The sequence below is a fragment of the Meleagris gallopavo genome, chromosome 4, assembly GCF_905368555.1.
Source record: "Meleagris gallopavo chromosome 4, MGAL_WU_HG_1.1, whole genome shotgun sequence".
NCBI classification, from domain to species: Eukaryota; Metazoa; Chordata; class Aves; order Galliformes; family Phasianidae; genus Meleagris; species Meleagris gallopavo.
In genome coordinates, this window is record NC_139407.1 from 40,312,783 (window position 1) to 40,327,783 (window position 15,001).

Below are 15,001 nucleotides of genomic sequence, written 5' to 3' on the forward strand. Positions count from 1 at the left end.
AAGCTACATGAGTTAAAACTAACAGTCATGCTGTGAGTTTTCAGTGTTACTGCTAGGCAACCTGCAAGTAGCAGCTGAACTGCAAAATACAGACATCCTTCTGTGACAAGCTGGGGAGAGCTTGAGCAGCACACTGACAGTGGAGCTACTGGCTGAAAAGAAAGCCACAGAGTCAGCAGTTGGCTGCAGAATTACAACACAAGTCAGAGGAAGAGTCATAATATACTTCCCCTGTTCTCACATGCTTCCCCGGGCACCTACAGATGCCTATAGATGTGTAGTCAAAGGAAACAGGTTGTGTTTGGTGAACCTTTTACACTAAGTACTGCAACACAATGACTGCTAACAGGCAGCACTTAGGCTACTCAACATGCTTAGTCAGAAAGGTTGGAAGAAATGCAGGAAAGGAACATCAACAAGAAGAGAAAGAACTTACTGTCTCTTAAAAGGAAGAAAGCATTAAAAGAGACTGAACACTAAAAGGAAGATGCAGTAGAACTTCAGTACAGCACGGCTGTATTTCTAAGTAGAAAGAAGTTTAAGTGTTATATGGTCAGTGTTTTCAAAAGCTTCATAAAATGCACTATAAAAAGGAAAAAACACCACCTATGCCTTAAGCACATGCAACATGGACATCACACTCACAAACACCCAGGAATTAACCTCCGATGCTTATCCACTCCACTCTTTCTCCTCTCCAGTTCCAAGTACAAATGGTATCAGTTAGAAATTGTGTTGGTGTTGCAATTAAATCTTAAATAAGATGGTCACATTCTCCTTATACACCAATGGTGCCAATGCTAACATGCCTAACCTTGTTTATAAAAATAGATAGTCAGTTTATAATGCATGTAAATGACTGTCAAAGAGGTACGGCTCTGGAGGTGTCATTTCAACAGTATCAGCTTTCTGGTGGGGGAGCAAGTGAGGTAGGAATGAGTACCTTGGATTTTTATAAGCAGCAAATTTTACCATCATAGCATTTACTGTCTCTGCTTCTCTACATCCGGTCTTCTACCTCTTCCTCCATCCAACAGTTAAACAACAAGAACATAGCTGGGGTACTCCAGCACTAACACACTGCAATCTCCAAGCTGACTGGCAGAGCCCCCAGTGAACCACAGGCTTACACAAATGAGGCCGCACACACACTGAAGTGATTTTTAGACTTGGGATGATACATTTCACCGTTACTGACTCAGAAGCCATAGAAAGATCTTTCCTGGGGGAAAGTCAAGGTAAATGACTGGTTATCAGAACAGGAAATGATTTAAGCACTCAGCTGAAAAAATGATACACAACAGCAATTCGCATTTGACTCCCGAAACCACATATAAAAGGATGTAAGAAGGCACCTTTTCATGAAGGTGATTTGAAGTGGCTGTTACTTCAGAAACTTGTGGCTTCTTTTATGGCACATTCTTAAGAAAAAAAAAGAGTAAAACAGTATCTTTGTATCTCACAATACTGTTAAGGAAGTACTTCTCTCCATATTCTTTCAAGTTGTAAAGAAGGAACTATCCCCCACAACATGGTGCGTATCAACATCACCAGGAAGCCTTAAATGAACCAATATCCATACTAAACAGAGTACCCAAATTTTTTACTCCTTCTGTACTTCAAGTAGAAGCTACTCAGCAAAACAGAAGAAACTGAAGAAGGACTATGAGTTTGGAAAAGAAAAGCTATGAGAAGTAAGCAAAAAGCTTATTTTATTAACATTAGGCAGAAATTTCCTCAAGAAGTATCTGCTGGGAAGAATTCTGAGAGTTCTAGCAATCATGGGACTACCTAAAATGTAAAATAGATTTGATTTTACAACTTAATACTTTTTTTTTAATCTCCTTGCCACAATGTACAAAGAAAAGCAAGAATAACCATGTAGCATCTATCATCTTCAAGTGAGATGCATGTAATGCACGTAGATACCGTTGAAATTGGGAATAGATGGCAAAGAGGAAATGATTGCTCTGTACAACATTCCCCTATGGAAAATTACTCCCATTTGTTCATATTTTCCACTGAAGTTAAAGGCTGATAACATCCAGCATGAACTCCTCTTTCAAGTTTCTCACTACCACCAGTGGTATCAAAAACACTAGTTCTTTTGCTTGGCCCAGCCAAAAAGAGCATGAAACAGCAGAAAGCTTTAGCCAATGTGGAATTCAAAAGCAGAAAAGGATTTTAAACACACAAATAAGGCAGTTTTTTCCTCTCATCTCACCTCATATCAGTCTACAGCAATCAGAAGAATCTCCCACCAACGCAATATCAACTGCCTAAGAAAGGCATCCTTCAGTGCACACATGGTTTTTCTCTATGGCTGTGCAGTAAAAGGCTTGTTTAACTAAAGGTCTTATTTACAAAACTATCTTAATGAGTAAGAGGTAAACTGAGTTCACAAATCAAAATAAATCACCAGCTTAATTACACAAGCATAACTGTCAAGCACTGTACTTTGCTTTTGTTTGAATTTCTCCTTACTACATTCCCAATCCTCTAAAACAAGTGCAGTCATTAGTCACTCAGGCACAAGTTTACAAAGTGCAAGAAACACAAGACCGCAATACCTAGGCAACATCCAAATGACAGAAGCCATTGATTTCAGAAGTATTAACTGAGTTCTGACCATGAGATACAAGAACATTGCAGTTAGACATAAGAAAACAACAAGCCAGCCTCAATTTCTCTTCTAAGTTATCCTAACTTGAGCCCTAAGCAAGCAAATTCACTTGTATTCTGTTCTCAGCTGCCCCTCCTATGGCTTGCTTCATGAAGATACCAGGGAATCTTCAACTACAAAGCTAGCAAAGCCATTCTTTCAGTGAATGAAAAAAAATAGTAAGGAGCAGAAACTCTTCTGCTGCATAATGCCTCCCATTTTATTATTTTGGCCCATGATGTCAGGAGGTAGATGTTGGTAACACAGCAGTATATTTTGAACCTTCCCACCAGTATTTCATTACAGTTTGTTGCTGCGTGACAGATGGTAGCAGAGGGGCAGTCTGACAAAATGGCACCTGACACAGAAGCACTTATGAAGCAAAGGTGTGTCACTGAACTCCTTCATGTGGAGAAAAAGGCATCCATCAACATTTGCTGAACGCTGATGGAGACCAAACAGTGGATATGAGCACAGTGAAGCAGCGGATGGTGCATTTCAGCAGTGGTGACAGTAATACAAAAGACAAGCCACATTCCGGATGGCCATGCACAGCTGTGACAACACAAAATAAAGAATACCTCCATCAACTTGTGCATATGAATTTGCTAATGGTGGTGACTACGTTGAAGAATAGTGCTTTGTAGCTGAGAACGTACTCTACCAAACATTGGTATTGTGCTTTTTGCATCTGTTGTCGTTTCCATGGCAATTAATAGAAGGCATTAGTTTGAGAGCAACCTAAGTACCTTTCTGACAGAACTGCAGGCAGATTCTCCATCTGATAGCATCCCCTAAACCCAGATGCAGGCTCCCTCAGAGCATGAGTGCATTCTTAAGTATTACAAGGATAAATTTAATTAATTAAAACAAAAATAGAAACAGCTACAAAGCAAATCCTTCCTCTCCCTTGTGAGGATCTGAAGGATATTGAACTTCCAGCATTCTCACTGCAGAGGCACAAAACCATTTCATCTATTGTCATTAGGCAGTTGTAATATCCAAGTAGGATCATCCCTTGCCATAGATTTCCTCATACTTAAATTTAAACCAAAACGCATACCATATTTACCAATGCTACTGACATTGAGGTCATCACACAGAATTAACACATAAGGACAAGCCAGTGCTTGCACAAAACATCCAAGCCAGAAAACATTATATTTTACTCACAGGAAGACAGAGGCAGGCTTCCGTAGTACACCTGGCTCTGGCTCACTGAAGGTCAATCTGATGCACAAGCCCTAGCAGGTTACATACGAGTCTCCCCGGACTAATGGAAACTTCACAGCTAACTCCCATTATTGACAGCAATAAACACCAGTTTTACCTTTCATGAATCTGAAGTTAACACTGATGGCTAACATTGATTGGGACTGACATTCATATTATATTACAAACAACTGACAGCGTGAACATCAGACAGTTGGAAATTCAGAGCTAGAAGAGACCGGTGCCTACTTTTGTGAGTGTCATTAATTGCTGATGTAACTGCGAACACCTAAGCACCTAATGCACAACATGAGATTGCCAACACCAAGGATCAAGAGTCATGGCAGCAGATCATCTGAAGAGCTGAGATTCCACTAAAACTCCACTTTCTTTCAAACAAGAAAATCAACCAGTTCTCAAAAAGTATACAGTCATCTGACATGCATGCAAGAATCCAAACAATTACTGTGCTTAGCTAACAGCTAGATTTCCAAGAAATATTGCTTTCATTTCTTTGTATGACTATTACAGCTCACTTTTGAAGTTTTTATTTAGGATTACTCTGCTTTAGAGCAGTATTTCTAGAAGGCGGTAATGCAACACTGAATATTTTGAGGAGGTCAAGTAATCTGATACACGGCTTCTCCCTCCAGGTTGGTGGGTTCAAATCCTGCTAATGTCAGTAGTGACCACAAGCTGTTGACATCAGACAGCTGTTCAGTGACCTATGAGGAATGAGCTAGTACTCCCAGTCCAGCTTTTCCTGGACAGGTATTCCCACCTTCACAAGAGCAACCAAGCCCATGCTCTGGCTGATGAGTCTCAGGACTTAAAAGCACTATGGGTAAGGAGAAGCTTTCTCAGTCCTGAAAGAAAACAAGACCTTATGAACAACTCAGTCTGGGTGAAGGCTGCATCATACATCTAACAAGAAAGAAAGGAATGTCTATCTGTAAACACTTTGAGTCAGCATTTGCTGCAACACTATGCCATCCTGAGCCTTGATCCTGCCAACCTTTGAATGTACAAGTTACCTTACTTGCCTCTCAAAGCATTGCTCCTCTACAAGATCAAAACAAAATAAATAAATAATAATAAAAAAAATCCAATAATTAAAGATGATTTGCCTAATTTGCATCAAAACATACATACTATGCTAGGGAAAATACAAAAGTATATCAAAGAAGTGCTACTGCAACTGCACGCTGTGGATTCCTTTCCTTTAACTCCAAAGAATCTAATTTTGTCAGCTTTACCAAGAGTTAATTTGCTTCTGGAAATTTAGCATTACACAGACTTGAATTTCTTCTTTACATCACCCATTGCACAACCGTTCCAGATCTGAAAATTTCACTCCAACTGTTGAACATAGTTTTATACCAGTTGCATCACAGAGGTAGGAGAAGACTAACACTTTTTTTAGCATTAGGGGCTCCAGAGCCATTCTTCCCTTCTCCCAAAAGCATTTTTTATTTATATCAGTTTGAGCGCTGTTCAGAAGACTCAATAAGCAATGCAAAATGAGCATGAGATGAAGTTCTCACCTACAGAAATACCCCACTTCTCTGTCTGCGTGACTCCCTTAAGTGCAAGAGAAGAGCCCACAACAGCCCACCTCAGAGGCAGCATGCAGCCATAAGCAAACCGCACAGAGCTGCTGGAACTGTCACCTCCCCAAACCCACCCCATCACTGCTAACAGTGCCTAGCCATGACTTCCACGAGCCAGATCTCAACCGACATCTTTGGTCACGCACCAGCAAACTGAAAGGTTCTACACATACACACAAAGAAAACAACAACAAGAAAAAAACCAACAAATCACACCACCAGCACACATACACTGGCAGAGAAGAGCTTAATCTAGAGCCTACATCCATATGCTACAAACATTTCTTTTCCAAACACAGCTTCATCTGATATTTAAACTTGAAAAAAAAAAAAAAAAAAAAAAGGAAAAAAAACAAGTTGTTTTCACTTTTCACAATTTTCTTAATACCATCAGAGTATCTGGCTTGCCTTGTAGAACATCAGGACTCCCCACTTATAGACATGGTGCTTACAAGGTGTTGTTGCTTTTTTTTTTTTTGTCTTAATTCATTTTAGCCTTGCAAGCCTTCTTCAGTTGCTCATCTCATGAAGACACAAATCACACCCCACAGAAAAACAACAAAGCAACTTTTTCCCTATATATCTCCATTATCACCGCCAATTGTTTTCTTCCTGGATTTTCTTACAGTCTGTAGGAAGGCAGAGTGAAGGATCTATACAAAGAATAATCCTACAAAGGACCAGTTTACTGTGCGCTACTCCCCTCAGGTGCTATTTTAAGGCCTTAGAAGGATTTAAGTATGTAACAAAACGAGTAACCATGTAACAAATGTTGGGAGGTAGGACAACACTTGGAGTTGAGATGAAGAGACACCCAAGCAGCACGTAACGCTTTGCCCAGTACTTCCTCAGTGTAACAAATTTGATTTCTAATTGCATTATAAAATTGTATCTAACTATACGTACTAAGTTTGCTAAGAAAATGGTTCTTTGAGATATGACAAACTTATTGGCACATGTAAAAAATGGAAACCTACCACTGAAGCTACCAAGGGTTGTGTCAATACAGAAGCAATAGTTCCAACCCTGCAGTTATTCTTATCTATATGAGCATCTGCTTGAGTCCAAGGGAGTTCTGTCACACATGAGATCAGGATGTTTGGTCACATGTCAGGATTTTAAAAGGAGAAAAACGAAAAATAGCCATCCCATGACAGCAATGAAGGCTTCCCAACAGGACAGCCATTCGTTGGACCTCGCGAAGATAAGCATCAGCTCAACATCACTGCTTCAGGCTTCTAAAGCCTACTGGTAGTATGACAGCACAGACCGCATACTTAAGCTGCAAACATTCCAGATAGGAGAAGATAAATTCCTAAGCCACTTCCAAAAAATATCTTATTGAGCTTGGAATTGCATTTCTTACAACACCCGAAGAGCTGCAATTTCATTCGGGGGAAAAAGGATGTTTCAAAAAAAAAAAAAATCGGGGGGAGGGAGGAACAATGGGGTGGCGTGAGGAGACGAGCATGTATACACACAAACACAAAATAACAACAGTCATTTGCTTTCCTAAACAGTCCGCACGTTAATCGTGCAGTTCTGGCACCTACTCACGCCAGTACGGCAGCGCGTACGGCGCTGCTCCGCTCCCCGGGCTCTGCAAGGATGCGCACAGCCCCCGGCTCCGGGCTCCCAACACCGGCTCCGTTTGCCGGGTGGATGCGCCGCATCCCAGCGCGCCAGGCGAGGAGGGCAACACGGCAGGAAAACCCTACCGAGCGTACCGCACCCCGAGCAACGCACATGGACCGCGCAAACCGGGCGCTACCCCGGTAAATACGACCTTGGTCCTCACTGCAGTGTTGTTAATCCAAACGGGCTGTGTTTATACGCTGCGGCTCACGGCGCACGCACACTCGGGCTGAGCGCAATCATGGAGCCGGAGCCGCGGCGTGGGGGTGCGGAGCCCCCTGCACATCTGCGTGCGTGCGCACACACACATACACACACACACTCGGCCGCGGTGCGCCCGCCGCCCGACTTCACACCCCAGCAGGCCGAGCCCCGCGTCCGAGGCGGCGCCGGCGGCGGAGGAGGAAGCCGCCTCGGCCGCTTCGCCCGGCTCCCCGGAGCACGGCACGGCCCTACTGCTCTCACCCCTCGGCTGCCGGCATCCCCAGTGCCGTGGGGCCGTGTAAGAGAAGGGGATGGGGAGCCTCAGCCGCAACGGGGCCGTAGATAGGGAGGAGGGGGGCGCGGAGCCCCGGAGAGAGCCGGGAGGCGGGGGGACGTCCGGGGGAGCGGCGGGGGAGGGGGCCGGGAGGCACCCGGGGCTCCCCGTCGCTCCGAGGCGAGCCCCGTGCAGCGCCTTCAAGGCGGAGAGGGGAGGCGGAGAGCGGGGCGGGGGAAGGAGGGGGAAAAATGCTGCAATGGAGCGCCGGGCAGGAGGCTAGAGAAGCCGCAAAGCCCTCGGCCGAGCCGCTCTCCGGCCGGTACCTGCCCCACCGCCTCCCAGGGCGGGCCGTCCGCGGCGCAGCGCAGCGCAGCACCCACCTTTCACCACCCTGTCGGTCGTCGACAACTTGGGCTCGCTGGCCTTGTGCTCCGACATGTCCGGCGGCGCGGCGCTCCCTCGCGCACAGCGGGCACGGGCTGAGGCGGCCGCCGCTGCGGGCAGCGCTCCGGCTGCTGCGCCGGGGCCGAAGTTGCCGCGTCCCGCCGCTCCGCTGGGCTCGGCTCTGCGCGCGGTGCCTTCCTCCTTCGTCTTCCTCCACCCCCGTCCTCCTCCTCCGCCTCCTCTTCCTCCTCCAGTTAATTATTTCTCGCTTCCAATCACGCCTCCCGGTCGCTGGAGATCGCTCGCTTTCACCCCCCCCGCAGAAAACGGCGGCGACAAACAACTGTCAGGCGGCGGCGGCGAAAAAGCCCCAATTCGCACCGAGAGCCGCAACCACCGGCTGCACGCGCAGCGGCCCCGCGCTCGTTCGCTTCCTTCCTCCGCACCGCAGCGCCGGCTCCTCCCGCCGCCGCCGGCCGCCGCTCTGGGCCGGGATCCGTCTTTCCCCCCACCCACCCCCCCCACGAGGGTCTCTCCCCGCACACGCAGCGGCCCCGGCCCCGCGGCGCCGCACACGCTCCGCGGCGCAGCCCCCCCCGCCCCGCGCCGCCCTCCCCGGCTCCCGCGCCGCCGCGCCGCCATTGGCCGTCGCGCCGTGCCACTCACTGTCAGGTAGCGCCTCCCGCCCGCCCACCGCCGCCGCGCCGGGGCCGCCCAGGTGCGCCGCCACCCGCGCCGCGGGGCCCGGCCTGCAGCGCCCCGCCGCGGGGAATCGGCCCGGCGCGGAGGGGCCCGGTGCTGTCACTCAGGGAGCTGCGCTCCAGCTGCCGCGCCCGGAGCTCGGCCTTGCCGGCGGCCCGCCATCTCATCGCGGCCCCGTCAGCGCCCCGCTCCGTGCCGCTGCTGGGCGGCAATGCGCGGCCGGGTCCCCCAGCGCATTAGGCAGCGTACATGTTGTTTGAGGCTTGTTTGTACACGTAGTGGTTCAGGAGGAGCTATCCCTGACTGATTTTATGACTAATTTCCAGAAAAAGGCTGAGCTGTTCCGGTTTAGTTTAATTAAAGAGGAAAAGAGGGCACACCTGTTCTGGAAGGGGGATGTTTAGAGAGCATTGTTGAGTAACGTGTGTAGATGAGCCAAGAACCCAGCTCCCCATTCCCCTCAGGGTGATGCACAATCTGCTTGTCTAGCAGATACTGCTGCTCCAGAAAGCCACAAAGAAAATAATGGAGCAGTTATGACACATCCTCCCTGCTTTGATTTGCCTGGCACTTTTTTTGGACATTTTATGGGCTCTCCTTGTAGTATTTTCACTGAACATGAGAAGACATCGTAGATGCCAGGCCTTCAGAACAGCAGCATGTGTCAGCTCTTAGTATGGCTTGGTTGGAAAGGACCAACCAAGCTTACCAAGTTCCAACCTCCCTGCCAAAGGCAACGCTGCCAGCCACAAGGTCAAGTACCAGATCTTACCCAGGGCACCATCCAACCTAGCCTTAAACACGGGGTATCTGAAACCTCCTTGGGCAGTCTGTTCCAGCACTCACCACCCTGTCAGTAGCAAACTTCCCCTGATACCATTCCCGCAGCAAGTTCCTTGCAGTGTGGTCATCCTTCAGTCCCTTGAACACAAACTGACTGGGAACAAAACTCCTTTCAGATTCCTCTTGAAATGGTACCACGAGAATCAGAGAACAGCCAGTGCTCAAACAACATATTTGGTGCATGCCCAAATAAGTCCCAGAGTTGATGACAGCAATGCATGAGGCTCCCCCAACACTAAACGCAGCCCTGAAGCACCAAAAGCACAGAATAACCTGGACAAGAATGCCTTCCACCAGCCTCCCCGTGGCTGGGAAGTGCTGCTTAACAGCACACAGTGCCCAGGCACAGAAGGAGAAGCAGCACATCAGGAATGCAGCATGGCCAGTATATTTGGGCGTTACATACACTGTGTGGGACACAGCTTCGTGAGATGCAGAGGATCAGTCAGGATCCGTCCTTCTGTGACTGCAGGCTGTTCGCATGAGTCACTTTGATTCTTCTTGATAGGCTGCAAGAGCAGAGACACTGGGTCTTGCAGCTCACACTTGCTTCCCCGTTAGTCACAGGACAAGGATTCAGCTCTGATTTTTTTCCAGTGAACAAGTAGGACTGTTGCTGCTGACCTAAACAAACAGTCAGTGTCACAACTCCAGAATGTTTAGAGGAATTCTGAAAGCTACCCAGCTTCTTAGCAGTTTTTCTTATAACTTTTATCATATGCCATCTAGGTCTGTCAGTGTCCTCCAATTTTGTCTCGTGAAAGGTCTTAGAATCTTAATTATGCATCTCCTGCATGTAGCCTTCCTTTCCAAGGCAGAATCCCCATTTCAGATAATTTCTTTTTAACAAGTTTTCAGATAAGCTTACATAAGATAAAGGTGAGTACCGCTGCCAAATTCCATGTCATGCTACACCTGCAAGCTATGGTATGGCCAGATTTCAGTTCACAAGTAGAAGACCTCATGCTGCTTCACTGTGATGTGGTGCAATATGAACCTCCTGACTTGCTTTAGTGGCATTTTCAAATCCCTCATCTGTGCCATGAGGAAAGAGACAAAAAAAAAAAAAAAAAAAAAAAAAAAAAAAATCGCATCTTCCATTTTCTTGTAACATAAGAGTTGAAAAAAAAAAAGTATATCTGTGTTTCAATCCATGTTAGTAGTAAAGGTTGTATAAATCCCTTAGTGCTTACATGTTCCTTTCCACCCTCCTCCCCCTCCATCTGCACAGTTTCTTCCTTCAGCTGTTTCTCACAGAATCTCCTTTACCACAGAGAGATTTCTTTTTCACAGAATCTGAGTTCTATTATGTTTCTTTCTTTCATTTAACAGTAGAAGTGGAACATGGAGATCACCTCTTCGAAAGGAAAGAGCACAGTCCATGGGTTTATGGGCAAATTCTGACACACTTGACTTTTTGAATCACGAAGCCTTGGTAGCATTGTTAGTTGGTTAATCCCCTAGTATGGATTAACAGCGTAACAAATGAGAAGCTCTCATCTTCTGAAGGGCAGTCACTTCTGATCACAGGTTCTGGAGACAAGGTCTGTGAGAACTGGGGTTGTGGGGGAAAAGAGAATCGTTTCAAGTCTGAAATAAGTCTGCTCTGACTCTTTGCCTCATATGGGCACTCATTTTCCATTCTAACTGAGACATGACAATTCTTCCGAGTGCATAGCAGCTCCAGAAAGCAGCAGTGCCCATCTGAAGTGAAAGGAGGAATAGATGGCCTTACAGGTACAGGCTAACAGACACAAACTTGTCATAGGTCCCATGCAAAATTTAGGTGGACTGGACTTTTATTTAGGCAGCAGGATGAATATAAATCTCTAGACATGTAACTATACATTTGCATACTGACTCAACTAATTAAGATTCTGTTTAAAAATATTGATTGTAAGACATAGCATTTGATTTTTTAATAATTATTATTACAAGAAAAACCACTCTAACTGCACAAGTTTGTCCTTCACGCCTTAGTTTTAGTCCCTGGAAGTTCTGGTTTTGAATATAATAAATGTAAGTTTGACAGTGTCTTGGAATAAAAGTGCTTTTGAGTGTTACAGTTACTACACGGAAAATAGGTGCAGCAAGGTTAGTCTGGATATCTGTGCTGTCTTAATTGATTATTTTCCTGAATTTTCTTTTAAGAGAGATCTGTAGTTGTTTCAGTTTACTTCCCTTCAGTGTGGAAGTATGGGATTCTTAACAGCTGTGTATCCAAGTCATAGGCATAGTGCCAACAACACAATTGTCTACAAGATTAAGGCTGTTACATAACTAGGTGCCATTGACAGTGCATTTTCAGGAGATGCTCATAACCCTAGGCTGAAGTTCACAGTGCTGACTATGAGCACTTAAAACTTCCAGAAGTTCTACATTTATTTACATCTGACAAAATTAAATTTGACAGCAAGTGCTGTATGCTAGCTTTGGAAAGCCAGTATAATTTATTAGTGCCATTTGGTTTCATCATATCCAAGAGAAGAAATTCACGCCAGTGCAGAAAGCCTATATAACAACTTGGATCACTCATAAAAGGGTCTAAGGGGCATCATCCAGTGGTTTTCTTCACAAATAGTTTCTCACAGTTGTGCTACCCCAATACACAAGAGGGAGCTAGACAAAGGGCCTTTAGCAGGTAATGACTGTTTGTCTCATCTGCCTTTGCTTGTAAAGAGATAGAAAGCACAGATAACACGACATAGACACTCCATGAATCACCTCATGCATTCTTTCATCTCCCCACATGTGGTCCTCACACACCAATTGCAGCATTTAACCTGTCACATGCCCAGCCCCCGGAACTCTGCATGTTTCCCCATCTGTTAGGCATGTGGCTCAGCTCCTTGTATTGGTTCTGGGTTAGGTCATGAAGCTATTAAAGAATTTATACACACTGTTAATGATACTGTGCCCAGTTCAGAAAACAAAGCAAAACAGACAATTTCACCGAGTCACGGAATGTATGATAGCAAAATTAATTATGTTGGAATGAACTACAAGTCATGGAATCAGCAATACTGGAGAGAGAAGGCAGGTTAGCTCCAAATTCCAAAGTGATGAATCTACATGGAAAACAGTAACAAATGGTGTTATGAGCAATTACAGGGAGCCTAACTGACATTTAGGAAGAGTCAACAGATAGAAATAGTAATTAGAAAAACTAAAATATAACAAGCTTGAACTCTGGAAACATAGCCCCTGCAAAGACTAGCTTGCTTCCCATAGGCTTCAGGATAAAAGAAGCACAACTATTCATCTGAAGAGATTCATCTGAATCACATTGAAATGACAATATCTGCATTCAGAGTAAACCTCTGGTGCAAAGTTAACCCACAGGTCACACCTTTCATCTCAAGCCATGTAGAGATTTGAGACAAACCATGCAAAGGTTTTCCACCTGCCCTCTTTCCAATGCTACAGATAATGCTAGGTTTTTTACGCTGCAGTTTCAGATTTCTTAAGAGGTCTGCCTTTCACCAAGCTAACTACCTGTTTAAGGAAAAAAAAAAAAAAGTGATGACAGTGTCTTCTAATGGCATACAAACACTACAGAGCAATAACAGGTAACAGAGAAAGAAAATTAGCTCACCACTTCAAACAACCAGCCAAGCTCAAATGCTATCTCTATCCAGAAAGACACTACTCCCTCAGCTGCTAACCCTTTAATGAGGGCAAGGAGGGATGGATTCATGCTCCTCCCTTCCGGTCACTCAGGTGCATTGTTTGCACCTGAACACCCTGGGTTAGTCGTGTCTTCTCACCTGGTGTTCAACCACTGGTTCAGGCTGAGACTTGGCAATTTTGTTGCAATACCGTGTTAAGCACTACGGTGAAGACCTGGACTAAGTTTGGGGTCAAGTGCTGGAGCCATCATGAGTCAAGACACCAGAGACGCAAAGATAAATACATACTAAAATGAGCAGCATGGTCAGAAAACCACAAAGCCAGAAGTTTGGAAGTCGGTAAGTCTCTATCAGGAGGTAAGTCAGGTCCGGAACAAGGTGAGGTCTAAGACCTGAACACAAAGAAGGCAGGAACAGGGATCAAGACTAAACAAACAAGAATGAAAAGCAGGAGAGATAGAAGTAAAACCACAGCCAAATGGCACTGCAGGCTGCCAAGAGCAACTGGTGGAGCTGTCTGACACATCTGCTGTTAGAGGAAATCAGCCAAGCCTGAGTTCCTGCACAGCTGGGCCACAGTCCCAGTTGCCCTATTGCATCCAGCTGCAGGCCAGTAGCCCAAGCAGAGCCCAACAGTGTAGACAAATGGGCACCAGTTTAAAACTAGACCCGCAGGAGTAGCTTGTCCCTATAAATATACTGGTGCAAAACAACAGGTTTAATTCAGCTTATGTATCCAGTAGAGCACCACACTGATTTGCCTAAATGTGTTTAAAATTATAGCTTTAATTAAATGCTGCAAGTCGGTGCAGTGAAAAGGCCTTAGTGCAGAAGCAGCAGCTGGATTTGATGGCAGGCAGCAGCGCCAAGGCTCCCGAAAGTGGAAAGGCATCCCCTCATCTCCCCCTGCTGGCCCGCAGCTCCCTGAGCTGGCGGCAGGGAGCACCCAGCTCCGCCTCACCGCTCGGGGAGGCTTCAGGAGGGGGCTCTGGGGAGCAGCCTCCAGCATCCAACTGCTCTCAGATGCTAGCAACGGCACAAAACCACAGCCCTGCTATCGAGAATTAGTCATTTGCTCCCGGGGAGTTCATCCTACAGGCTCTGGTTCTTAATTAGACGCTGTTCGTAATGGAGAATACAGAGTACAGAATTTCACAGTGGGCCTTAAGATGTTTTCTCAGTGAATATTAAAATCTCCTAGAAAATATAAATTAAGAAAGGAATGGAATAAAACCTCACTCTTTTAAAAAAATGTTCTTGCAGCAGCAAACATCATGGCATACTGATGCCTGTTTAGAGACAAAGGCGACATCTGAAGGAAGTGGGAACAGCAAAATAACAAAATATGTTCATTTTGTGTTACAGGCACCTCCTATCTGGTTATGGTGGTATTAAAAATGACATGCAGTTGGAGCAGCTGAAGAGATCCTGCAGCAAAATAGGTTACTTGGTGTGGTTAATACCCAGGATGCTTTTCTCCCTCCTTTTTCAGGAGCAGTGCTGTTGTCAGAAACAAAAGGACAAAGAGGAATATTTGTAGTTTGTTTTTTTTGTTTTGTTTTGCTTTGCTTTTTGCAGAAGTGGAGCATTACTTGTTTTCGCAAAGATGCTGTGATATATTATTTATTTCTACTGCCTCTATGGCCAGAAAGTAGTAAGGATTATATCCCTGCCAATGGAAAGGAAATGTGCATGGAACACGTCCTGGCATAAATGATTTATTCAAGTGTCATACGTGCCAGCCAAAGGCTTAGTGGTAACAAACAGACCATAACTGGTGCTGGGTTGAGATAACTAATCCAAATAATTTAACATCCAAGAAACCAACTCTGAAAATTTTAAT

The 15,001-nt window shown here is 45.5% G+C and overlaps 1 protein-coding gene across 1 annotated transcript in view; it reads right to left on the bottom strand.

Moving 5' to 3' along the window:
• PPP3CA (protein phosphatase 3 catalytic subunit alpha) overlaps window positions 1-8,516 on the bottom strand; it is a 190,001-nt gene extending 181,485 nt beyond the window's left edge. Inside the window, exon 1 of the mRNA XM_085222969.1 lies at window positions 7,981-8,516. Coding sequence (XP_085079095.1) covers window positions 7,981-8,038 — 58 coding nt within the window. The 5' untranslated portion in view covers window positions 8,039-8,516. The remainder of the gene's footprint in view (window positions 1-7,980) is intronic.
• Window positions 8,517-15,001: the final 6,485 nt, after the last annotated feature.